Below are 27068 nucleotides of genomic sequence, written 5' to 3'. Positions count from 1 at the left end.
TGGAATTATGGAAATGTAAGTAGAGGACACAAAGTCAAGCACCTTTTTAAACCTCCAACACTACTGCTTATATTTCAGCAGGGGTCACTGTTGAACCATGTGACAAAGAGATTAAATGAACACACTTGAACAAACACAGGACACAGACATCCTTCTCTTTAATGTTAAAGCTCCTGTCCTGACATGCTCTGTTCAGTCTGGCCCACTTTACAGTCTGGCCCACTTTATAGGTTCTAACTTTGCAGTAATTTTGATCAGGAAAGAATTCCTGTTTTAAGTCCTCAGCTGAACAGAGAAAAACCTGAGCATCTTTGAGAAAGAAAGTAACTAAACGAACAGAACCAGCAGATTTTAAAGACAGTTCCAAAGAAAAGGAGAATCGGCATGACTTTTTTTTTTATACAGCATGACTTTTTCTTTGTTTTCTTTGGCATTAATGGTTTTATTTCATTGTGCAGTTAGTTTTTTTTTTTTTTTTTTAACCATTAGTTTTAAATACATGTGGCCATTATTTTTTAATCGAGTGTTTGAAATGAAAAAAAATAACAATTCCAGGAAGCCATTTGCCAAATTGACGTGAGTGCCTGCTGTAATGGTGGCGGCCTCATCTGGGAGTAGGATTACCAAACCAGATTACTGCTGGCCTCATTGACTGATGGATGCTGCCCTTTGACGCAATGACAGATCTGTTTGGCGTTTTTGGATGCTCTGATTTGATTTACGGTGTTGGTGCTAAGCTAAAGCACAGCACCAAAAACGAGTTGGCCAAAGTCCTGCAATTACATTATATCCATCAAATCAAAACCACATTTTTAAGATGTTAGTTTTCTTAAACTAAGCATCCACGCTTTTATATTCTTCTTTTAAATAACAATGCAGTTCATAATGTAAATTATTATTCATATGAGATTGTTTTTAATTTCATTTTAAGGCTTTAGAAGGACTAGATTGTTCATTTACGATGTGCTTCTTGTTTGAACACTAAACTGCAGTTTAAGGGGGTTTGGAGGAATTACACACGTCAGTTCTGATGATGACAGATGTTTTTTTTAGCTAATTTCTTCCCACCAGAGCACCAATCAGTCTTAGCTGTTTTCCTGGTGAATATTTAGGAATTGCAGGCATGTGTAGCACCGTACAGTCAGACTGTTCACCGACAGCAGATGCTAAAATCTTTCTTTTCCTCTTGCCTTTCAACCTCTGAAGCGAGTCTCTGCAAATACACCTGGGAACATGAATACAGTAGTATCATGTTGATTTTCTTTTTTGTTGAGTTACATCTTTTATGTTTGTTTATTTTTATCATCTGAACCAAGACATTTTATTTTTTCTTGTTTTCTATATTTTTAGGCTGCACATCTGCAGACAGACAGCCTTATTGTTTTCGCTCACTTTTGAAGATAGAAAATAAATTGACTTATTAACAAGACATTTCTTTGTATTTGATAAAGCAGACAGAGGACATGATCGTTTTCTCCATACTTTTCACTTTTTTCTTAACTCTCCTTTATGCAGAATCATAAAATAGAATAATGTCTAAAACAAAAAAGCTAAGTAGATTATTCTAAACCCAGAAAATCCTCTTGCAAGGCTTATGATCTGTTTGTTTTTTTAACTCGGATAAATGCAGTTTGGTTAGAGGAGCTTTCCTGTTTATCATCTTTTTTGGAGGATGTGCTAAATGTGTAAGCAATCAAAGAGAAAATGTAAATTTGTGCTATGATAAATTATTATTACTCAAACATTGAAAGGAAAAGTGCATGATGTGATATTTTTGTGTAAACTGAGGTTAGAGTACACCTTGTAGTTGTTTTTACATACTCGTGGTGTTGTACTGGTTGTGGTGAGGACCTTTGACCTTTTCTCTTTATGCTGCAGATCAGCCAGAAGAAGTTAAAGAAATTTGAGAAAGAGTATCACACCATGAGGGAGCAACAAGAGCAGCAAGAAGCTCCGATTGAGAGATACGAGGTAACCAAATGTCAGATACATGGGTTTTATTATCTCCCCCAAAATAATGACTATAATCATATTAATTGCAGCTCTAAGTAAACAGAATTTATTGCTTTATTCCTTAAAATAACCTGTAACACCAAAACCCTCAGCATTAAATAAGATGAGTTTCTTCTTTTTATCTTTGATTTGATCACTTAACCCTTGTGCTATCCAAGGCCCGTTAAGTTGGGAGTGGGGTCGTCTGGAACCCACTAGACAGTGCGCTGTACCTTTTTTTTTTCTCAATGATTCTTGATCTTCACTGGTGTCCATGGAATTACATGAAATCCTCTTCACCTTTATCCACCTTTGTCATGGTAGGGAGAACACGTCAATGAAAAGGGTGGGGTCATCTGGACCCCATAAGATAGCACAAGGGATAAACTGTATCAGAATCAGCATATGTTCCAGGCAGAGAACCCTGGAGGAACCAGCTTAGTCTGTACAACAGCTTTGATGAAGAGCTGGTTATGGCCTGTTAAACATTACAGAAAGCTCATCCAGTGCTGTTGTTTTGTCATGTGGTCATGTTGCACTTTTGCACTCTCACAGCCTTGGTTGGACATATTTGTCATAATGCACTGAGCTCAGGAGACGAGTTTGGATATTCATGTTCATCGTTTCATGAGTAACCCCCTTTGTTTCCTCTTTTTATTTGACTTTCATTCCTGGGTCATCTTCTCTTCTTCCTCTCACCCCCTCTCATCTTTCTTGAACTTCCTCCAACTCTCTTCTTTTGCTTCCCCTCTCTGTTGCTGCCTGGCCCCTCTGTCTCCAGCGAGAGAACCGACGCCTGCAGGAGGCCAACATGCGCTTGGAGCAGGAGAACGACGACTTGGCCCACGAACTAGTTAGCAGCAAGATCGCCCTGAGAAAAGACCTCGACAATGTAAGCTAAAGGGAAAGAGGGCCTTTCGGGAGGGAGGGGGGGTGCTAGTGGTGCAGTTACAGTAAATAATTACAGTCTTTAACAAACTAAATGAATGGGTGTAGAAGCTCTTTCAGTCAAAACCCACACCACACACTCATGTGGAATTTGCTCTGACCTACCTTGAAAAAGTACAAAATAGGACAGGCGTAACTTTCAGTGACCTTAGAAACATGGGGGTCTTTCATCTTGTGGGTGTCAGGCTGAGGAGAAGGCAGACGCCCTGAATAAAGAGCTGCTGCTGACCAAACAGAAGCTGGTGGACTCGGAGGACGAGAAGAGGAGACTGGAAGAGGAGTCCGCTCAGGTAGGAGGGAATAACGCGCCATTTCCAGCTTTAAAAAGAAATGGATTCAGGAAAATCTTTTGCCAGAAAAAAACACTAACTAGTAACAGTTTTACTCTCTAGTTTTTGAAAGATGCCTCACATGGTTAAAAAAAAGAAACTCATATTGCTGCTAAACCTGTTCGAAGTCTATTAATTTCAAATATGGAGGCCACTATAAATAGAAGTTTTGAACCATTATTTTGAGTTTGTCCTTTGAGTTCAGTCATAAAAGTAAAAGACTTCCAAGGTTAACGGCTTCTCTTTCTTCAAAATATCAAAAGCTGTCAGTGCTGGATGTGTATTTTCTCATGTTCAGTATGAATTCCTTTGAGGCAAGAGAAAGACCTGCCAGCCTCTGTGTCCTCCAAATGTCTCCTGTCTTGCTGAGCGCAGAGGTGCAACTTTCAGTGATTCATGGCCTTGATGGGAGGTTGTGTTGAGGGCAGGAAGTGGCCAGAAGCTGCTAGCGTTCAGTTGCGGCAGTCCGCTGGTATCAAAGACTTGTGGAATGAATTCTGTCTCATGTCTTCTGCCATTTAAAGTCTTTGTTTTGTGCTTTTATGCAGCTGAAGGAGATGTGCAGACGGGAGCTGGATAAGTCGGAATCTGAGATTAAGAAGAATGGTTCCATCATTGGGGAATATAAACAGGTAACATTATTTTGGCATTTTTCTGTTCAGCAATAACTATGTCCGTTTTTTTTCAAACGTAATACATACTGTGCGTATTGTAGTATATATCAGTGAAGAGATTGAGGATGTATCTATATGTAGTTTGGTTTGCCACTTTTTCCTTCAAAAATGGTAAATGGCATATTCTTATATAGCCCATTTCTACGTTGATTAAAGCCCAAAGGTCTTTTTAGTCCCATTGACTTGTGCACACACACCCATTCACACACTGATGGCAGCATTGCTGCCACGCAAGGCACCACCCTGTAACCAACAGGACCCATGTGGGGTTCAATGACACATGGGGAGGCAAGGCGGGTACTAAAACCTGCCCCCCTCTGAGCAAAACCGTTGCTAGTTTTAGGTGTCAAAGGGTTAAATTCTATTTCAAATGTGTTTTTTTCGCCCTCTAAAAGCACCAGAACATTTTCAATGTGTGTTTTTTTGCAAGAAAAAGCAGAAATTCGATCTTCTAATTGCACTACTGTTTTTGTCCTGATGTACAACAAAGACGATTAATTTATTCACACAGGTTGGTCCAGATTCACATTAAATCACATTCGTAAGAGCAACTTAGCTGGCAAGAAAAGGCAGAAATCATAAAGTTTGGTTTAGAGGGTTTCCTTGATTCACTTGTTTCATCCATTTCTGGCTGTTTTTTAACAACTCAATTTTTGTTGATGTTTGTGATAACACAACCTAGAAATTGAACACAAAGATAGCATGAAAAAGAAAAATCAGAATCTACCAGTAGATTCATCTCGTTGTTGAAACAGTCTTCAAATCTTTGGTCTTTAAGGTTTTATCTAAACACATAAGTGTAAATGGACTCTTTTTGACAATTATCTTAAATGATGAAACGTTTGTTTCTTCTGGCTTTTGAGGTGTCCATCCATCCGGACAGTAAATTAAACTGTTTCCTGGCCGTTTAATAGCAGCCCACCTCTTTGTTTCACTTCTCTACTTTTTGAAATTGCTGCCCATCAGCCTCTCAGACTGAGCAGGTGTCCATTTTCGAGCTCCAACATTTACACTGCCTACTTTAAGACAAAACAACCTGCTGTCTATCAGCCCCTGACAGATTGCTTCTTGTTTTCTGCCTTCACATTTCAGGTTTGCTTTGTCATTTTTTGGCTGGCAGAAAAAAAGAAGAATCTCACAAACGTAGCTTAATTCCATTGGGGAAAAATACTTTATGCTTAAAATCTGAAAATGCATTTCATTTGAAGAGATGTTGATTTATATTAATATAAAAACACATTTAGTAAAAACCAAATACATTTGTTATGAACAAAAGTATGTATTTTTTTAGAAACTACTTCCTCTCAAACGGAGCTTAATGTCACTTCATAAGAAGGAGAAACAGCTGGCAGGTTAGTAATAAAGCATTAGGTAATAAAGTTTGAAACAGAACATCAACATATTTTTTTTTTTTTTCAGTGATTTTTCTGTCAACGCAAACATTTCAGGTGTCAAACTGGTTTTAAAATGGTAATAGATTATAGATTAGAGCGCTCCAGGTGCTAAACTGTTTGAGAGTCACAATGTCACAGTTGTCCATGAACAAAGGGCTGTTCAGGGATGTTAAGGACATGAATATAACAGTGGAATGGAAAAGTTTTGTAAAAGTTATTGAAAACCATTCCTACAAAAGTGTAGGATCCCTGATGGATAGTAGAATGTACATTTATGTTTTCATCTTCAATCTTTTTTCTTCCTTTCACAATAAAGTTCCCATCAAAGTTGAACTATTACAGGGAAAAATGAAAAGGTCTTTGTTAAAAGAAACTCAAAAATGAAAGCATGTCTTCTAAATTCTTCTGCTGTGAAGTAGTAATAACCCATTTTTGGAGCTGTCCCCGAGCTGAAATCAGGGTTTATAGCTCCATCTGCTTGAAGTCTCCCTCAGATCTCATCTTGTCGCTTACATTTTTAAAAATAAACGTATTCAGATGGAATACTATTCTAATCAGCACGGGGGAACTTATGCAACCGCCCTCCTCCCTCGTCTCTCCCCCCACAGGAGCAGACAGAAATAGTAGAAAGGCTCATTTGGACTCAGACCTCAAGTTCACCTGAGTCTAAAAATACTGTTGATAGTCGCGAGTTGACAACAAAAGCTATCACGCTGCAGACGGAGTGTGCAGTGGAAGTGAGCGCAGCCTCAAATATCTGGCAGGCGGTTGAGAGCGCCGCTAAGTAGAGCTGAGTGTGAAAATGGGACCTTGTCAAAAATAGTCCGTTTTATGACAGGAAGGAAGGGAGTGACGGACGGGGAAGAAAAACATGAAGTAAGAAGTGAGGAGAGAAAAAAGGCAGCATTCGGCTGAATGACACATTAAGGCTTTTTTTATTTTTAACCCAGATAAATGCAAAGACGTTTTCAGAAAGCATTTCTATTTCTGAAACTTTGAAAGAATGTTGACATGTGTAGATAAACTCAAGTGTCATTCAACATGGAATATATTCCTAAAATGTATTCTCTTTACTAGATCAGAAGAAGAGTTGGAGTCTGGAGTTTAATGTGTTGATAACTTGGAGCAAAAGGAAGACTCCAGGCAGAAAATTTAAAACAGGACGTTTTCCTTTTTTTTTCATGAATTATTTAGGAAAAAGATTTAGCCTTAAATTATTCTCTGAATACTTTATTATAAAACAGAAATGGCTTTATTTCACAGCTTTGACTATCAGGCAAGATTAATGCTTAATATTACCGGTAGTCCCAACGAGACAAAAATAAAATAAATCCTATTCATCCAGAATTTTATTAAAAGGCTGTAATCCTTTTCAGCTTGCTTGCAGATGGGCGTATCACATCTATTCATGCTTAGTAAACAAAAAAACATTATTTTGAAATCCCATTTTCTTGTGCTTTCAACCCTTTGTTGGAAAAAAAACACAATCTGCAGAAGAAGAGACAGACTGAAGGATCCCAGCGGCAGGTCTGAGCTGCTGACATTAAAGCGCCAACCTTTTTTTGAATGCAAAGGCAGAAAAAGGAAAAAAGGGCTTGGAGCAGATTAGCGCTCACCAGGGGATAAATGGTCATTAGTCGGACGAGAAGGATAAGAATCTGGATATGGTGATGACAGATGAACGCCGCTGATAATTGCTTAGCTGGAGATCAACAAATTTAAAGTGTTCACCGGAACAACAAAGAGGAGAACCACTAGTCTCACAACACATTTCAGCAAAACTCTGGTTTGTTGGCGGCAGACGTGCAGGCGGACCTGCGTCTCACGCTGGGACGCCCTGTGACACACAAACTGTAATCCAAGCTATGAAAGTTAAACTCAGACTTAATGCAGAGTTTCAGACTCGGCTCAGGAGGGAAACCAGCTTTAATTTAAAGCGAAAAAGCGAAATAACACTTTGATCCCATAACGAGGAAATGTCCAGTGTCATTGAGGTGTTGTAGAGTAGAATAACTGTCAAGAAAGATCTGCAAAAGCTCTCCTTCCTGCATCCTGGATTTCAGTTTGCATTGCGTCCTCCTCTCCCCCACCACAGTCACAGACACTAGGGACGTCCCAGGACGGAGTTGGTCGATCCTCTTCCTGTTCCTGCCACTGCATCTGCTCCCCCCAACGCCATCATAAAACATCTTCACCACCGTCCTGCTAACTCTGAAGGACCTCTGTCTCCTTAGCGGGTGCAGTGGACTGGGGACTTTCTTGTACAGGATGTCTGTGTTATGCTACACAAACCTTAACCATTCATTTCTCCTCTGTGGCCAATTTTTAAACAGTTGGCACTTCCGCAAGATGAAAAGGACGCCATCCATCTGTTACTACCAAATCCGAGTCCATGTCTGGTCCAACTGGTTTGACTTTCATCACGCGTTCATTGGCGCATGTTCTGTAGATAGAGCCTGAAAACTGACTTGAAAGCCTGCGTAGCGACACGTGAATGAGAGTTTGGAACGTGGAAGCTTGAATCATGTATATGCACACATTTACATTAACTTTTCACTGAAAGCTGGTGGCGTTTACAAGCCTGGTGCAAACGGGGCTTTAGTCATCCAGTCCAGTCTGTCATTGAGGTGAGCACCCAGGTATTAATAAGAGTCCTCTGTCTCGATGTCTTTTCCCTGGATGTTCACCAGTGACACAGGAGGTGACTTCGTTAATCCGGAGCAGATTGTTTCCACACCAGCAATGAAAATCTTTCATAACCCTCCTGTACTCCTCATCATCTTCATCTGTCACACATCCAATGATGGAAGTGTCATCCGATCTGAGTTAAAGTCTTTGTCAGTTTGAAAGTCAAGCACCTTGATGCCACTCAACATTTGGAATATCCTTTTATGTATTCATTGACCGCTTTTCCTTCAGCTTTCTCTGCCTCTGAATCTTTTCCCTGTACTTTTCTGATAACTGATTAGTGTTCGGTTTGGCCTTCATCAATAACCATAAGCTTCATTATATGAAACTGTTGTGCCCGCCTACGTCTTAAAATATTTTATAAAGACGCTGATCCTTTCAGTGTAGATTTGTGTCCATCAGCCTGTGATTGAAAAACTAGAAACACTACAGGCTACACTCCTCCATGAGTGGCTGTGGGCCGTTTATTAACAGTGATCAACACAGCCCCACTATGACCTGTAAGTACCCATAAATGTGAAGAGCCCGAACGGCTGCCCCCCCGAATCTTGAAACAATCAGAGCTGCTCCGGCGCCTTCCGTTGAGCCGCGGCGGCCGAAATCCGGTTCGTGCTGAACAAATCTGACGTTAGCTCCTGTTTTCCGCAGATTTGCTCCCAGCTGAGCGAACGCCTGGAGAAGCAGCAGACAGCCACCAGAGGGGAGCTGGAGAAAATCCGAGTGAGTCGCCGACATTTCTTTGAAGCTTTACTAACACGCAGGCGGATGTTTAGTCACGGAGCAAGGAAGTCTGGGCATCATTTGTCCAGAAAGAGCATTACGAGGTCATTCTTTTATAACTGAAATCGTTGATGCTTTACTGCAGTTTGTTGCATAAAAAAGGTCTTTTATTGATCAGAACTATTAAAAAAGTCCTTCCTCGAATAATCGATTATTGGCACAATAATTTGATTTTATTTCATTTATTGTGCTGTGTTTTACGTCCTGTTCTTGTTGCTCCAAAAAAGAATAAAAATGTTCAGATTTGGTCATAAATGGAGCAGAAAACACTATCGTTTGCTACACCAAACGTCTTCACGTGAAGATCTGAACGACCTCCTTCTGTTTTTCCCTCCGAATGTTCCTGTAGTCCAAAGTCGAAGGCTGTGAGAAGTGCAGCAGCCTCTTCAACAAGGAGGGGCGCGTGCGGGCCACCGTGACCACGGCGCCCGCCGGGGGAACAGAGGAGACGGACGAGGAGAAGGAGAGCCTGAAGAACCAGCTCAGGGAGATGGAGCTGGAGCTGGCGCAGACCAAACTGCAGCTGGTGGAGGCGGAGTGCAAAATCCAGGTACAGCCACTCTGCAAATTCAAGGTGATGGAACAGCTGAGGGGCTTCTGCCTGCAGCAGAGCAAACGGTTCCAGATACTTCATTTAGTCCAGGTTGGAGTTTTGGTACTTCTTTAATTGTTCAGATTAAACATTGAAGTACAGGGTCTTTATATTAGCTTCAGGGTATAAGAGATTATATTTAGAAAAAATATATATCCATATTTTTAATTGGCAACCAAAAAGAGGGTCAACGTTTAGAAAACCAATCCAAAACTCAATCAGCTTCAAATGAACGCTGTATTGTTTCTGTGTTCGGTTCCTAAAGAACCTTTTTTCTTGGCCTTTTTGTCTTTTCTGCCGGCAGTTTAAAGGTAGAAATGGTCCGGTCTTTTCCGCTGACCCAAACCCAAAGAGCCCAAACACCCAAACGCACTTTTGTTATTTTTGTGCCCACTAAGCGTTTTCTCTACAAAATGTTGCTTTTAAATATTTACAATAATCGAATTATATATATATTTTTCTTTAATGTGTTTTTTAAATTGCTTCTGTATACAATTTGAATTTATTTACCTTTTTAGACAGAAGCACAAATAAGTTCCTTTCGAGATAAAATAGATCCTGTGTCAAATAACTAACTGATTGTTTTTCAAAGAATTTTCATTTTTTTCAGTCTTAGAGGTTAGAGCCGCATGGAGCCGCAGTCACAGAGGTTTCAGTATATTTAAACATCCTGAAGGTTTTCCTTTTTGCCAGATTCCGGTGTGGTTTTTCTTTAGCATATCCATTTTTTGCAAAAAAAATGTGATTATAGTAAGTCCTGGGATGATCTTTAAAAAAGAAAAAGATCCTTTGTATCGTTTAAATAATTATTATTTTTATTTTTGAAAATGTAGTTTGTTTGGAGTCAGGAAGCTCAGCAGCAAACCGATCTCCAGAATGAATAAAAACCTTTCAACTGAGACTGACACCAAACCAAAAAGGCTCAAATCTCCACCTTTTGCTTCTCCTGTGCTCCATCAGGACCTGGAGCACCATCTGGGTTTGGCTCTGAATGAGGTGCAGGCCGCCAAGAAGACCTGGTTCAACCGAACGCTCAGCTCCATCAAGACCGTCACCGGGACCCAGGGCAAAGACACCGCCTAACCCGCTCACCTACTTGTAACCACCCATTTGGAGCTCCCTCTCCCCCCCCCCCACTTTGTGGGCCACTAACGTAACCTGAAGCATTAACCGTTAAACCTGAGGGGCTCCTCTTCTTTTTCAGCAAAAAACTGTTTTTTGTTCCTGTGTTGAACAAGAGTCGTCCTAACTGTCCCATTCCAAATCTTTTCTACAACGCCCCCCAAAAAACCCCCCCACCACCTGGGAGCACCGACGACAAAGGGAGTCAAACCAAAAACTGGGTTTCCCACTGAGACGATGTACGTCCGTACGCACAGGAGAAGCACTGCTAAAGGAGGAGATTCTGTTGGTGTACTGCTGATGCAGAGGAAGCTGCCGGAAGAAAACACTTAACCGTCTGACGGCGCCTTCCCCAAACTACTGGCACAAATCAAAAACCCCTTCTGTCTTTGGTTTGGTTTTTAGGTACGACAGCTGATAGTCGCCTTTTGGAAACAAAGCTTTTCACCTTTTTTTTTTTTTTTTAATGCTTTTTCACAAAGTTGCTGATGTAAAGAGAGTATATGTGTGTGGCTGCTTATTGTTGTGTATTGTGCTCGGGTTGTGAGACTGACTGAATGGATTTTTGTCTTTCTGGTGTTTGGGAAACTCTCATGGAAGGAAAAAGCACTAAGTGTACGAGTGTGTGCATGCATGTCCCCTAATGTTTCTAATGTGTTCATAAGTTATGCTAAAGACGAGTGTGCTGACGAAGCCTGAAGATGAAGGTCGATGAAGACGGAGGAGGATGTGAATTCTGTACATTTGGACGCCGTCACGCTAACCATAAATGTTCTCACATGAGGGGAAATCAGAGATTTCTGGAGGTTAGTTTGACTTTTTTTTTAGCACAAACACGCTTAAAAGCAGCCAAACTTCTGCTTTTGTTCTAAAATAAAGTTGTGTGAGAACACTAAAGTGAAGCCTGTGGAAGAGCCGTTATCAATCTTGAAAAGCATATTTACCGCCTTTACCTGCAGTTTGGACCTCTGATGGCGGCTGTCATCACGGCCATTGATTTATGACGTTACCTTGAAGTACAGAAGGTTTCCCAGATTTAGATGTTCACAAATGGCCACAAGTTGCAGCAAGGTGGTGTAAAGGATTGATGTCAGAAACCAGCTGTCATGTATTTGAACTCTGTGGTCATCATGATGCTCCAGCAGGCCGTTCTTCACCTGAAACCCAAGTTCTTTATTAGGAAAAACAAAGCAAAACGATAAAGTCATCAAATTGAGCTCAGAAAAATCCCTTAAAGACACTTCTTAAACGCTTTAAAAAATGGAAGTGGCTCCGCCCCCTCTGGAATGTAAGGCAGGAAAGAAAGCGGCTGTTCCTTGAACCGCTTGTGTCTGTGAGCGGGAATAATCACGTTTTTGCTTCACTGTATCAGAAACAGGGAAAAAAAAGCACTTTTTTTTGTTTTTCTTCTCCAGCCGAAGATCAAGCGTTCTTCTAAATTGCATCTTAACTTGAAAGCGTGCGTTCTGACCCATCGGAGGAGAACCGCTCCAAAAGCACTGGGCTGTAAATAAACGTCAAAAGCTAAATATTGAATTTTTGTTGTTGGTTTTTCTACTATGTAACTGTAACTCATGTTGCCTACCTTTTCTCTCCTAGCTGCTGCCGTGCTCCAGTTCAATCCACAATGCTTTTTTTTGTTTTTAATGTCTAAATTTGTTTGTTTTTGTTTGCTCCAGGCTTTTCATTGGCACTGATGTTTGGTTATTTAAATGCCAAAACGTAGCTTTCTCATCCAAGAGCATAAACACTAGCACAGTGTGGATATTGTGATAGAATAGACTCCATTGTGTATACTTAAGGATTTTAATATAAAAAGTATCAACGCTCTTTTTTTGCCTCATATTAAAAAAAAAAATAGAACATTTCAAAAGGTTTGGATCAGATTTTTATTTTGACTTGTAAAAGAAATTATACATTTTTTTCCCTCTTTATTGAAATCTCTACCCAGATTTCTGATTGATGGATCAGATATTCTTGAATTATACTTAATGTTGTTTTTATCCATGGCTACACCGACACTAATCCTTTGGTTTTTCTACCGAAGAGCCAAATGCAGTTCATCAGGTGACCACTAGGGGGCTTGACAAACAAGTCAGTCTCATGTTGAACGGAAATAAACGTCCTTCCAGGCTGGTTTAAAATCACATTTTTGTCTATAATATTATGTTTATGATTATAAAGATGATGGCCCAACTTGATAGTCTAAGGCCTGTCAGGAGAAAAAAAAATTTTCTGATGACATCCTGTCAAGATGCTAACAAGCATAAAGGTTGGAATCTGACATAAACTTCATTTCTGAATGTTTACATTAGAGGAAAAGATGGATGTCCTGTTTGAGGATCTAAACGTGAAGCCTGGAGAGGAAAGCATGGATGCGTAAAAGCAGCATCTCAATAATGAGACCAGTCAGGAAACAAAAACCACAGGGACAATCACAAAACTGTAAGAGGAGATTGTTCTAAAAGTGGACAAATTCCTGACAATTTTTAGCGCATTCAAATTTTCTGAAATGTAGTCTGTCTTACAAAAAACTAGGGGTGAAGAGATTCATTTTAACAACAATACGATTCATGTCATAATTTGTGGTTGCTGATATGATTGATAATCAGTACCGTTTCATTTTGAAACTAATTTATGATGCATATGTCGATTCGTTTACCAACCTTCCTTCAGATGGATCAATCTGGTTGGATTGGAGGAATCAAGGAAATCAATTCATCAAGTAATTGTTAAAAATCTACAAAAGTCAATCTTTAGCTCAGCGTTTCATCCTCTTATAGTGCCTAAAATGCCCTCATGAAGTCTCATCAGGTGTTTGGTAATTCGTGTTTTAATTGATCATTGAAATAAACTGTATTCTACCCAGACATGCTGGAGGAAAACATGCAAAATCCACACAGAAAGAACCCAGTTGGGATTCGAACCATTGAGTGATAAGAGTGCCAACCACTACCCCACCATGGGGTGCCTATTTTGAAATCCTAAAAGAAATAAAATAAAAGACTGCAAATTAAAAGCAGTTACAGAGTACTGTTAGAAAGAAAAAAATGATTGTAGTGTAAATGGTTCCAAAATGTGAAATGCAGCGTCTGCAGAGGACCGTCTTCAGCAGCTGGTTTGTGACGGACAGGTAAGACAGAAAAGCACTGAAGGACAGTCCCACCCGGGCTGATGATGATGATGAGGATGAAACGCTCCCCAGTATAAGCTGCAGCCGCTCTGCATTTCTGCGGAGGAGAAGCTCTGTAACGAGGGTCTCTGCGACAGCTCAGACTCTAAACTACAAAGCTGATCATTTTACTGATCTTAAAGAACACTGGACCATCATTAGTGCAGGGATACAAATCTGCAACAATCCATCCGTCACATTAGTAGTTTCCCTGCAGCCTTGAGAATGTTCCCAATTTTCCTAGATGTCGACAATGATTCATGACCCAACAGGAGTTCCATTTTCTGAACTTTAACCCTTGTGCTATCCTATGACCCCACCCTTACATTGACGTGTTCTTCCTACCATGACAAAGGTGGACAGATTTCATGTAATCCATGGACACCAGTGAAGATCACAAATCATTGAAGAAAAAAGGTTCAGAGCACTGTCTAGTGGGTCTAGATGACCCAACTCCCAACGTTAAAGTGCCTAGGATAGCACAAGGGTTAAATCATATTACATTACACAAACACATTTTGGGGTTAACTGCCATTTTAGCCGCACAAATGCATTTCTTTAGTTTTATCCCTCTGTGACTTGATAGAAAAGAAAATCTCGTTGTTCCTTGTTTTTATTTATCAGCTTGACGCCTCCTGTCTTGTGTACACTGTTTACAGAAATGTTCTAATGATGTGTCTGTATCTCAAAGAAAGAAAGAAAAACTTCCTTTCTTTGCCATTGTCGTGTACTGAAGCGGAGAGAACAAGATGAAAGCCTCCCATTGTGATGACATTTCTGCGCGTCGCCTCTTTGGAACAGCTTCTCTGCGACTCCAAACATGAAAATGAACCTGCCTCATCCGGCTAATTATGTTTTTTTTTTGTTTTTTGTTTTTTTGGTGCAAGCAGCCCGTATTTCTGTGGAGCTGGATGGAAATCTTGCTCCATTTTTATCCCTCATCTTCTCCCTCAGTGAACATGCCTCCTAACATATGGCTGCGTTGTTATCAGTGTCAGGGATGAGCTATTTTCCGCCTTGTCCACTGCGTATAGAAAGGTGGAGAGCGCTGGAGGTCCCCCCATCTATCATGTGGAGTGTTTATAACTCAAAAATTATCACCCCCCCTGGTGATGACAGCCGCAGGGATCTTAGTTATGCATCTGATTGCTGCGGCTGCAGACCGCAGAGCAGCGGGGCCTGATGAGCTGGAGAGCCGGTACCTGCAGCAGCTGAAGGTAACAAGCGTCAGCATTATGCAACCGTCACCCCCTCCTCTTTCTGTCCTGCCTCAGGGAGCTATAAATACCCCTGGCAGGCAGCAACAACCTAAAACGCAAAGGTGGAGTGCTGATGGATCAGGTCCTGGGTTCAGAGTTGTGCGTCGACTGTGGGGCAACCTCCTGATCCCAGGGGGTCACGTGACCTCTGATCTCCACCTGTTGAAGTCACATTTCGTCGACTTTGATAAGTTTAACTTGAAGTCACGCTCGAGCCAAGAAGAGCTGCTCCACCGCCAGCATGCCACCCCTAAATAACTTTATATAAAGCTGTACTGGTTGACATGGTGCATTTTACAACCACATAACTCTGCTTTAATGAAAGAAAACACGCAGCTACATTATTCTAACGGCACACGAGAAACACAAACACCAGACGGTTGCAGATCTGCATACTCCACTCACCAAGGTGTGTGTTTGTTGTTTTTTAGATTTGAGATGCATCTGATTTATGTCCACCTCAGTTTCCTGTTTCCATATGAAACACGGTACCGTCCCAAAACCGGGTCAGCAGACACTTTTAGCTCTGCGTCAAACACACACACACACACTCGCTGGGATACTGTGGCTGATTAGTTTCCAAGATTTTTTGGACGTAATGGTGAGATTAGTGAACGTAACACGATAAGAGAAGATGCTCAGGTCAGTTCTGCCATCTCCATGTGATCTGATATTTGCCCTTCACTACTAACCGCTGTCTGGGAAGATGGCTTCTCTGTTCTTTGGTACCATTTAACCCCCGTGATGCCTGGATTCATTTCAAGCTATTAAAAAAAAAAGGTTTATGTTTTTGCTAAATTGAGGTCACTTTGGAGCGGAAGTGGGTTTTTTTAAGGAAACCCTCACCTTTGGCAGGAGAAGTGTCTTCTGCTAAAGTTAAAGTTTAAAACCTGGGTTCTTCTTTCAGCTGAAGCTTCTCAGAAAACTTTCCAGTTGTCTTCCCCACCCCCTAAACGCATCAGCGTCCTTATCTCAGTAACTTGATCTGACATGATAATGGAGATAATCCTAGGAACATAGTGGGTTTTTGTGGATGAATGAGGGTATCTGGGTGGTGTAAGTAAAGTCTGTGAGCTCTGGCAGGTGGTGGAGGCAGTGTACTGATGGGGTTACATGCTGAAGGCGTCACTAGATACTCAGCGGAGGCTAAACCGTCAGCAGATCTGGTTTAATGATTACACACTGCCGGTATGTTTAATCCACAGTGTGCTGAAACTCTAAAGCTATGTTCACATCAGCGTGTTTAGCTCATGGTGTTCATGCTGGACAAGCAGGGAGAGGCTTCTTCTTCTTTTTGCTTTTTTTTAATATACTGTTTACTAGTGCATGTCTGCCGCCTACACCTGTTGGAGGCTTGGCGTGAAATGTCAAAGCGGAGCAAAATCTCGCAATTTGGGCACAAAACAGCAACAGTTCAATTCATTGGCTATGGATCACCATCATGTCTTGAATGGAAAAACAAATCAAGGCATGACACGGGCTCCTCGCCGTGTCTGGGTTCACCAAACACAGTGAGGAGCGTGTCTGGGTTATCTGGATTCACCAGACAAGACGTAGGGTCTTTGACCCTGATTGGTCAAAGTTCAACCTCATGTAACCCTTGTGCTATCCTAGGCACTTTAACATTGGGAGTTGGGTCATCTAGACCCACAAGACAGTGTGTTGAAACCTTTTTTCTTCAATGATTTGTGAACCTCAATCCTGTGAAATCTTTCCACCTTTATCCACCTTTGTCATGGTAGGGAGAACACGTCAATGTAAGGGTGGGGTCATCTGGACCCCACAAGATAACACAAGAGTTTAATAAGCTGAAGGATAGTAATTTCTTCAATTACTTTGCAGTTTCTTTTATCTCTATCTAAGATAGCACAAGGGTTAAGTGGCAGTCAAACAGTCAAAAATAATTAGCTTAGCAACGCGTGAACGGTTATTGGCCGGTTGAACGCGCGTAGCAGGAAGGGAGTGTGAACGTAGCCTTAAACAAACATAATAATTAATGTTCCTTTTGTTTCCAACTCATGACAGCTGTGGTTGATGCTGTAATTTACATAGAAATTGTCTGCTTTGATTCAATTACAGCTCAAGTTTGTGCGATTCAGGGGCGAGTCTTTGTGACTGGGAGGTGGATGGACCCGACAGAGCTTCAAACCAAACTTTGCATGTCCACTTCCTGTTTTTGGAACTCTGTGGGTGGAGTAAACTCCAATTATTAAGTCCCACTTGATCCGTTAATATAAATGGTGTCTACTCGTAGAGCTTTTCTACATGCATTAAGGGCCCAAAGCGCTTCACTGTCACACTTCCACCAGCCAGACCAGCAGTAGCAATAGTGTCTTGCCAAAGGACACTTCAGAAGGAGGCGAACTGATCAAATAACTCCAGCTTTCAAGTAGTGGCTAACAGATCAATGGTAGAAAAGATCCATAGTTTTTCAATCAATAAATACTCTTTAAAATCTGCATTTGGGTCACAAAGTCATTTTGGGTTATGATTATCTGCAGGAGGCAGAATCTAGAATCCAAAAGCACGAAGCTGCTTCCTGATGACTTCAAAACATTTTCTATGTTAAAATGTTTTAGCTTAAATGCTGCATTTCTTACTTTTTCATTTCATGTACTTTTTGTGTGTTCTTTCTTATTGCAGGACACTGAATTGTCATCTAGTGTGTAAATAAAACAGATGACTTCCTTTTGCGAAGAATTCCCCTGATCATCAACCAGACACAGAAGCTGCTGTTTGGCTTCTTACAGATAAAACATCTTTGATGAGAGGTTAGGAATATCCTTTAGAACCCATTACATCACGTGAAAAGGCTGTTTCTCTGAAGGTTCTTTTCCCTTTAAAATTTTTGGAAGGTTCAACTAAAAAGAAGAAAAAAAAAGTGTTTTTGGAATTAAAATCTTGGATTTCAAGTAATGAATTTTGCTGAATCTTCTAGAATTCGACATCTGCATCTAGACGTTCCAGATTCTGGTAGAATGAACACCATTGATTCATATAAAAGAAAAAAAATTGTTTAAAATAAATGTTGATTTTTGTTTTTTTGTATCCATTAGAGCTGTTTTCACTGAAATGATCACAGCTCCATGTTTTCTGGCTGCAGGGTTTTTAGTTCCATCTTTTGCTAGATGAGGCTGCTTTCAGGAGATACGTGAACTCCAGGATAATAGACTACTGCTAAATCTTTATTTTCTATAGCTCAGATGCAAATTTTGTATTTGACGAGGCTTCAGTGCGTTCACTGTGCAAAAAGTCCACAAACACGGATCTCAACGTATGTAAAAATGTTAAAAACAGTTAATCTAAAATTAATAAAATGCAAAATCCGTTCAGTGTTTTCAGCTTTTCCAACCACTTTAGTAAACATGATGGGCATGATGGGAAGTCTTTCTGCATGGCAACAGTCCCGCCCACAACTCTTCTAATGAAATGCTACTCTGCACTAACACTAAGAAAAAAAAAAATCATAATTAAAAGACTCTTTGGACGCTTTTAAAGCAGATCAATGATTGGAGTGGGACTTTAACAGTACTCCCACACAGTTCCATGTTAAAGATGCTATAAATAAAACGTTTTCAAATTTTCACTTTTAAAACATACACAAAAAAGTCACTTTTTGATGTAATTGTTTCTCTTTCTCCGTTTATGAATCCCAATAACTAGTTCAGGATTAGAAAAATGTGTTTAAATCACTTCATTTTTTTAAAAGCCTCAGAATTTACTAATGTCATAACTTAAGTGATATAAATGTATTCTCAATAATTATTGATGAGCATTCCCATTTGTGTTTCTAAGTTAAGTTATTGATTGTGTGTTTAAGTCACTAATATCTAAGGAATCAACAATCTGTATCAAATAAAATATGCTAATAGAAAAAAGGGGACTTTTAAATTCTTGAATTGTATGTCATTATTTTAAGTTTGACAAATTATTTAGTGTTTTGAAAGAATATACACACATTGAGTCATGGTCTGAATGTAAAAATTAGATATATTAGATTTGATGTTGGCTCAGTGAGAGTCGACTGCAAACATGTTTAGGTTGAAGAAAAATCTGTTTTGAAGACATTGCTTTAATGATGCAGTACACTCATTTTTCAGCATAAATACTTTGATTATCCAAGTACCGACTGAGACTCTGCACTTTCTCCGTTTTATTTTCTGCTCACCAGGCATTCGTCAGGACGGGAACAGTGACCGCCGCAGGCCGTCACCGCCGTGAATGTGGTTGGAATCAAACAATAATGGAAGCCGCTGGAAAAAACAGCCTTCATGGTTCCTCTTGAAGCGGCCTCGGCCGAACACATTTCCCAACTTTAATAATGAATGCAGCTTCTGTAAACAGATTTCACGTCGTAAATGTCATAAATAGGCAGCATCTTAAAACTGTATCTTTTAAATTCTCTTTAGTCGAAATAAAAAAAAACCTGTATTTACAGAAAAAGCAAAACACATAAAAGCAGCTACTTTTGTCAAAACAATGACATTTTCTTTGAAAAAAGAAAAAAAAAAGGAAATTCATATTAACAATGTAAATGCACCCAAAATAATCCTCACACAGACAGGCAGCTCAAAAGATATATAGTGTATATAGATATATATGTATTTAACCATATATATTTTCGTCTATATGCTTCTCTACAAAAAAAGCACGTTTACTCTATGAGTAAATACATTCTAATCAACAATCACTATAGCAACAGTGTACATTCCCAACCAAAATGCTTTTGATCAGTTATCAGGAGGGCTTCAACAATCAGTGCACCATGACCAAGAACTATGCAACTTCATGCTCAGTGCAACTGCAGCATTATGTGTATGTGTGTGCAAATGGATGCTGACCCCCTCCCCCCCCCCTCCCCGTCACAGATGCACACGCATGCAGAGAAAGCCATGCGTTCAGCAGTTGAGTCTTGTTAACTTTTGCTACCTCAGTTGAAACGTGAGCCGCGATCTATTTCTGCCGCTGCCCTGCAGACCTCAGGTCCACTCGCTGATGAAGCTCCTGGCTGGTTCTCCAGCTATTCTCCAGCTGCTTCTGGACTAATTTAGTGACCTAAACCCTAAATATGAGCAGGGGGGCGGGTGCAGCTTTCCTTCAGATTCTGCATTAGCTTGCACAAAAGCAAACCTTGGGGTCATCAGATGCTGTCCTCCATTCACCTCTGAGGTTGCAGATTTGATCACACGTGTGAAACTTAGTCTTTGGTGTCTGAATAAATCCCTCCCTGCAGATGAGAAAAAACAGCCCACTTCTCTTTCTGACCTTTAAGTCACTCAAACTCTTTCAACTATACTCGACACATGACGGGATCGAAGGATTTCGATGACAGCACTGCTCCCTTTTTTTTTTTTTTTTTTTTTAATGCTACAGGCGGCCCCTCGTGAAGCGCTGGGAAAATGACGTGGGTGGAGTGGCGTTCCCCTCAATTCATGGCTCAAATCCTTCCGTCCAAACACCACTCACAAATGTACGAGTCATGCAGCAAAGACTGTGCCTTGATGTCAAACATGGACATATAAACATGTTGTTTGACATGTGCTCACTTGTGTTTAAGTGTGTGTGTGTGTGTGTGTCAGGTGGCCCTGAGTACAGTGTGTGAGTGTATCGCTTGTGTTCTTTTTTTTTGTTTTTTTGTGCTTTGTTGATCTAGAGGTGGCGTTTTTGTTGCACACAAGCTATGAGGCAGTGTTTGGAAAACTGTGGAGGCAGAGTGAGAACTGGGAAAATCACAGGCCCTTCTGTCCGGGTCCTTCACGCCTCGCATGGCGTTTCGGAGACTGTTTTCACGCTTTCTTGTTGGTTAGGAGGTAAAAGTAAGCCATCTCTCCAGTTGACCCCAACATCCTCTATGCCTCTAAATGCGAAGGGAATTTTCACAAATATTGAGACTCCGGGTACGTCCGAATCCCCTCCCTAATTCCTAACTACTACAAAACGATCAAGTGCCCTGGATTATAAAAGCAATTCGGACACTACTCACTACTTTTTCAAATATGACGTCACGGATTTCCAAAGTAAAAACCCTAATAACTAAAAACAAGACTTATTTATAAATCCACTGTGTTCTGATGAGCAAAACGTTGATGGTTAATTAAAAAACTCTTAAAAGACATTTCTTTCCACATGAAAAATCGTTCAGACGCAATGCATTGTGGTCTATATTTTCCAATTTAGAGAGCATCTATGCACACTGGATTTCATAGAGGATTCTGGGAAATTTCTAGGATTTGGAGAGCCAAATAAAATGCCCCCAATAGTGCACAAAGTATAGTAGTGAAAGAATTCTGACACAACCTAAGATTATTCTCATCCACATGGACTAAAGACAAACCATTGGGGTTTTACCGAGGCCTTTGAAACTATTTTTTGAAGAACCAAGGAACAAATCTCATAACTTAAATGAGATATTTTCTTTCTTTTTTTAAGAAGAGATGCCAAAAGTATGCTGCATGTCTTTGGTTGCTGTATTCTTTTAGGGGACAAGTAAAGTTTAAACTTAAGAACTGTTCAAATTTAGCTTTTAGCTCAAAGAAAACTACAGATATAACCTTTTATAATCGTCTATGCAAAGGTTTGACCCTCATTTTTTTTGTTAGGATTGCTTTCTTTCTCGTTTTAGAACAACAAATATTTAAATTTTGGGGGGAATTGAAGAGGAATGATTCAGTTCAATAAACTCTAGAATGAAGGACTTGTGTCTCATTAAGAGAACATCCTGCACATTCCCATCATAGCGTCTTCAAAATGACCATGTTGCTCTCTGCACGCCATGGTACAGGCAGCACATCGGAAACCTAAATAAAACCTGGATGCAGATTTTCTTTTATATATATATATATATACACACACAAGTCGAAATTCTGGTGTTTTTCTTCCTGTCAGGTAAAAACCAGGACAAATATCTACCAGATTAAATGGTGGCGGCTAGAGCGCCTTTCCCTACAGAAGATGTCAGATGGTGTAATAACCATGTAGTAGAGGCTGTTCAAACAGATTTGCACATCAAATTCAGCTTCTCAGAGTCTGGTGCAACAATTCATCATCTGATATCGGCTCATCAGTGTCAAAAATCGAACCGGCGTTTGCTTTCAGGAATACGGAGTCTCAACGTGTCTGCCGCTTCTTTCTCGGGTGTCGCTCCGGATGAATCAAAGCTCCACAGATCAAACTGGTGCTCAGACCGAGTCGAATACCAGCAGAATCAAAGCCTTTGGAGGCGCGGCCTGTTTCGATTGCACCTCTGCTGACTGACATCTCGCCTCTGTTAAAAGGCTGGAAATGTGAGCGATGGAGAGCTTTCAGGGGTCTCAACAACAAAAACTGTCTGCTCGCTTCTGCTGATATCGCCTAATGCAATCAGAACATTAATCGGCCAAATTGGTTTAGCGCTTACTTCCAGTACATACATTCAGCGTGTGCTACGGCTGGGGTAAACTCACACAACAGTGTAGACCTGCAAGAACCGCCATCATTTCTGAAATCAGGTAAGGCATTTGAATCCGAGCTTGAAGGTATCAATCAAACCGCAGAGCCGTCTGGCCCTGCAGAATCCCTCCACCTCCATCAGGCCCGTCTGGTTCTCTGTATCTAAAACCAGTCCACCAATAGATTGTGCTGTTTGTAGAGTAAAGCCATTTCCAGAGAAAACGGCTGAAGAGAATAAGAAGTGTGTGTGTGTGAAAAGCACAGAAGCTTGACTGCGTATAAGGCAAGCGGGATGGGAGCGATGACGGCTGATGGTTGTGTGTCCGTTAACCACGACGGGGGGGGGGCTTACGTCAGATCATACACACCAAAACAAACAGACCTTGTAAGAAGAGTATTCCCTGCCAGCAGTGAAGCTTATAGAAAATGTGCTTTGTGACAGGAGAGAGTGTGTGGGATGGGATATGAGCGTGCCAGGCTTTGAGGAGCTCTGGTTCTGGGCTGCCAAAAACGAACCCCGGGAAGCAGAGAGCGTGCTCAGAGGGGACATCAAAGACAAGAGGGAAAAGGAGGACGGAAAGAAGGAAGCATTAATATTCACGAGCACAGGTTAATATGAATACCAAAGATAATATTGCATCATCTAGAACTAGCTTCAATTGCTCAGTGTATAGAAAATTGGAAGAAAGCTATACTGTGATATAACAGTTACATATCAATTCATCATTTAAAATAATTTGTAACAACAATAGTTATACTTTATAGGCTATTTACATAAAGTACATCATCATATATAATTATTGTCAACACGTTATAGAAATACACCGTATTTAGGTATATAGTAGCAACACATACAGGGAATATACAATCATAACTAACTATTGCAATGCGCTGTTGGAGATAAACTTTGTTGGACATTCACATCTTCTCAAGTAAAGGAGCTCAAAGAGACCAGTTCAGGTGTATTGCTATAAGAAAGACTAAAGCTCAGCCTGTTCTTGCAGAATCCCAGCTGAGCGTTCCTCGTAGAATCCCCAGTATTGCTTTTATAAAGTTGCTCCCTTCAGAGGAGGGTCATCTCGCCGGAGAGAAGTCAGAGCTGAGCTCCGGTCAGAAGGTCAGATAAGTTTATCTGGGAGGGCTAATCCAAGCGAAACTGAACCTGTGAGCGAATCCGACAGTCTGGATAGAAAGGCGCCCCGCTTGGACGGACAGAGAGAGAAAACAGGCCTGTGTGCAGCCGGGTGTCCTGCGTATGCAAACGGGTCCGAGTGAAGAGCGCATTGGCCCGACGGCTGCCTTCAGAAGTCAGAAAAGAGATCCTGCGGACCCAGATGGATGATGAAAGGAGCGATGGTACGTGGCTGGTAGAAAGGATTGTCAATAAACAGACCGCCTGCAGAGAAGCAGAGCACAGAAAAAGACATGCAGGTTTTAGAGAACAACAAAGATTGAGGGGGTTTGTTTCAGAAAATCCATTAAACTAACTCATACGGGAATCGCCGGTCCATTTCGGTACGCCAATTAGACATCCACACATAAGGGCTTTTATTCAGAAAACTGGACTGGTAATGCAGAATACATAACATAGATTCTGTTTCAAAAGGTTTGGCATGTTTTTAATCCCTGTTCATACAACAGCAGCACTGTTACTGGCCTGCACCAACAGTTAACCCTTGTGCTATCCTAGGCACTTTAACATTAGGAGTGGGGTCATCTAGACCCACTAGACAGTGCGCTGAACCTTTTTTCTTCAATGATTTGTGATCTTCACTGGTGTCCATGGATTACATGAAATCCTCTTCACCTTTATCCACCTTTGTCATGGTAGAAAGAACACGTCAATGTAAGGGTGGGGTCATCTAAGATAGCACAAGGGTTATCCAATGGATGCCTCTACTGTCTTTACAGTCCCACTCCGATCATCTAATGATCTATTGTAAAGCCATTCCAAGTGGTCTTTTAATTACGATTATGTCATTATTAGTCCTAAAATCAGGTAAACCAGAAGGTAAACAGAAACCTTCAACTATTGATTGGTCTGTACCGGACTACAAGACGAACTGAGATCAATGAAGGCACCAGCATTCAGAAAGGGCCTTAAATCTCATTTCTTTATTTTCTAATTTATATTTACAAAAAGAGAAAAGACAAGAAGATAAATATGGTTCAGTTCAAACTGCAGTGTGTACTACTGTGCAGTACTACAAACTGCAGTGTGTAATACTGTGCAGTACTGCAAACTGCAGTGTGTACTACTGTGCAGTACTACAAACTGCAGTGTGTACTACTGTGCAGTACTACAAACTGCATTGTGTACTACTGTGCAGTAGCCACTCTAAAGGTTTCTCCTCTCCAAAGTGGTCATCTCGGCCGCATAAGCTGATCAAAGCTGCTTACAGCGTTAGCAGTCAGCTTACAGCACCTGGAAAGGTACATGAGGGGACGAAGTACAAGACTGGATTTGTCAAACTAATGAGGTAACGATTCACTAAAGTCATAGAAGAACAGTCACAGGAGAAAAAGAGAAAGACTACAATTACAAATAGTTGGATTATAAGGACAAATGTGTGAAGCTGAAACAACAGAAGCAAAACACAGTTTCGGTAAGGTAAGATTTAGGTTTCAAACTTCTGTAGCTTAATAGAACAGCACCAACCATTGGGCAAAACACCAGGTCCTCTCATGCAATGGCTGCACCTCAAAGCCGTACACCATGGCGACGTCACTCAGTGGCAGGGTGATGAGTTGGAGGGCAAATATTAGTGTGCTTATGACTGGCATGCTGTGTCTCTTTCACTGTAGGTGTGTGAGCCGCGCTCATGTTTATGTCAGTCGGTTCAAAACATCAGAGTAAACATGTCGATTTCAATGTTCCCACAATAAAATCTCAATGTGCTTTCAGTTTGAGCTTGTGAATTCATGACACACATAACAGAGGGCAAACAAAAAAAAAACGGACGTGAGCAGCTTCTCCAGAAAACACGACTAATAGCCGTGGGAAAGCTGCCAAACGGGAATCCACACACAGTAATGAGATGGTGCAGCTACATTCAGCGTATGAGGGATCTCCAAATTGAGTGACCGCCTTCAGGCATCTTTTTGGGAATATCTCTGAGCTGCAGGTCAAAAGGAAGCATCGAGAGGAGCTGAGCTATGTGGAGACACTGAAACGACATCCGAGGAAATGGAGGAAGTTGGAGCTCGGTGGTCAAATATTCCTGTGGTGCAGGTTGGAAGAGGCCAAATGGAGATAACTGCTGTGAAAAGTGGTGAAAGCCTTTCAATCAGATGAAAAACATCCAGTGATCTGCTTTCAATGGATATAACTTTATTTGATTTCAGCATCACTGATTAAACATCCTTCACACAGCTCACATTATAGTTTCTTTGTAAACAGATTGTGTGTGGATTGCTGTGTGTTGTCGTATTGCAAAAAGGACATCATCTTTTCACCAAAGCAGAAAATAACTAAAAAACAAAAAAACCCAGATATATTAATAAATATAATTTAGATTCAAAAGTGAGGTAAAAATTCACAGTACAAATCCTTCAAGTCTTTTACATTTAAGCACTTAAACCTGCAGTTTTTAATTTTTTTTTTATACAAGTTTAATTTTAACCAGTAAGAAAAAAAAAAAAGTAGTTTTACAAATTTTCAGCTGAAGTTTTAAACCCGACCCCGATTGTTACTAGTGTAGAAAAATAGAGCAGACTGGGTTTCCACATAGAAAAAAGCTGGCTGCGTTTGGTGCTAAAAGAAATGGTAGTGGGGGACGGGGTAGGCGGGCACTTTCATGACAGGCAACAGAAGCATTCTCTTGGGCAAACCTAGAGGGAAGACATGAGAAGCTCTGCATGAGTCCCAGGAAACAAATAACCAAGAGTTCCTATGCTACTGTCACAGGCGCTATGCTGTAGGTTAAGTCCAGCAATCAGCTCGCCCCACACACACAGGGCTCCCGGAGGGGGAGCGGGCGGGCGGGCGGGCGGGAATGTATGCAGCGAGGTGACAGCCCTCATTAGAGGTTAGACGAGCCGGGAAGGAGCGAGAGCAGAGTTAAAGGGGGAAGGAGGAAAAAAAAAAAAAGAGGAATGGGGGGGGGGGGGGGGGGGTTGATTAAGGCCAGTTTTCCATGAATTTAAACTGCTCACTTATTTATGGGGTGAAATAAATCCACGACCCAAATTAAATGCAGTAATCGGAGATCAGGTGGAGCAAAAAGTGTGCAAAGGGAAGCAGAGAGCAAAGCCGGTGATCACCCAGGAAACCTTATGCCCAAACAGCTTAATCAATCCAATTTGCCTTTGAGTTTTTGCTAAAATTGATCAAAATTGACCACTTTTTGGAATAAACTTTGAAAAACTGAGATCTTAGTGTCACATTACATAAAAATACTCCCCAGATGTGGAATAAATGTGAAAACTGGGTTGATGTCAGAGGTAGACCGTTAACCAGCTGATTCTGATGCAGAGTGTTACTCATCAGTGATTTCTAATTTCTCTAATTTTTCTCTGCTTCAAAATCCGCTGGAATTCCGTTAATTGCGTAAACGCTAGAAGATTTCCGGAAACCGAAAGAATTCCAAAGAGAGAGCAAAGGGAAAAATTAAGGGAACATTAAGAACAAATAGAAAACCATTTTAATGAGCTCAAAGCTTCGCTGAGGTTAAACCAAAAACTATTCAGA

The 27068-nt window shown here is 40.8% G+C and overlaps 2 protein-coding genes across 7 annotated transcripts in view; one reads left to right on the top strand and one right to left on the bottom strand.

Annotated features, from left to right (window-relative positions):
• rabgap1 (RAB GTPase activating protein 1) overlaps positions 1-12392 on the top strand; it is a 58910-nt gene extending 46518 nt beyond the window's left edge. For all 4 annotated transcript variants that reach the window (XM_004074960.5, XM_078955804.1, XM_011481879.4 and 1 more), the window contains 7 exons: positions 1879-1971; positions 2774-2884; positions 3126-3230; positions 3818-3901; positions 8674-8745; positions 9155-9355; positions 10358-12392. In XM_004074960.5, coding sequence (XP_004075008.1) covers positions 1879-1971; positions 2774-2884; positions 3126-3230; positions 3818-3901; positions 8674-8745; positions 9155-9355; positions 10358-10480 — 789 coding nt within the window. In that variant the 3' untranslated portion in view covers positions 10481-12392. The remainder of the gene's footprint in view (positions 1-1878; positions 1972-2773; positions 2885-3125; positions 3231-3817; positions 3902-8673; positions 8746-9154; positions 9356-10357) is intronic.
• Positions 12393-20561: 8169 nt separating this feature from the next.
• The window catches only part of strbp (spermatid perinuclear RNA binding protein), a 75964-nt gene continuing 69457 nt past the window's right edge, over positions 20562-27068 (bottom strand). For 2 of the 3 annotated variants that reach the window (XM_023961169.2, XM_023961168.2), the window contains exon 19: positions 20562-23774. In XM_023961169.2, the coding sequence (XP_023816937.1) occupies positions 23680-23774 (95 nt within the window). In that variant the 3' untranslated portion in view covers positions 20562-23679. Of the gene's footprint in view, positions 23775-25687; positions 26210-27068 lie in introns of those variants that run through there. The other variant, XM_023961170.2, reaches the window with a different exon arrangement.

Source organism: Oryzias latipes, chromosome 12 (genome assembly GCF_053564925.1).
Source record: "Oryzias latipes strain Hd-rR chromosome 12, Olatipes_Hd-rR_3.1".
NCBI lineage: Eukaryota > Metazoa > Chordata > Actinopteri > Beloniformes > Adrianichthyidae > Oryzias > Oryzias latipes.
Note: the sequence above shows the minus strand (reverse complement) of the source record. Positions and strands in the feature narration are given on the sequence as shown.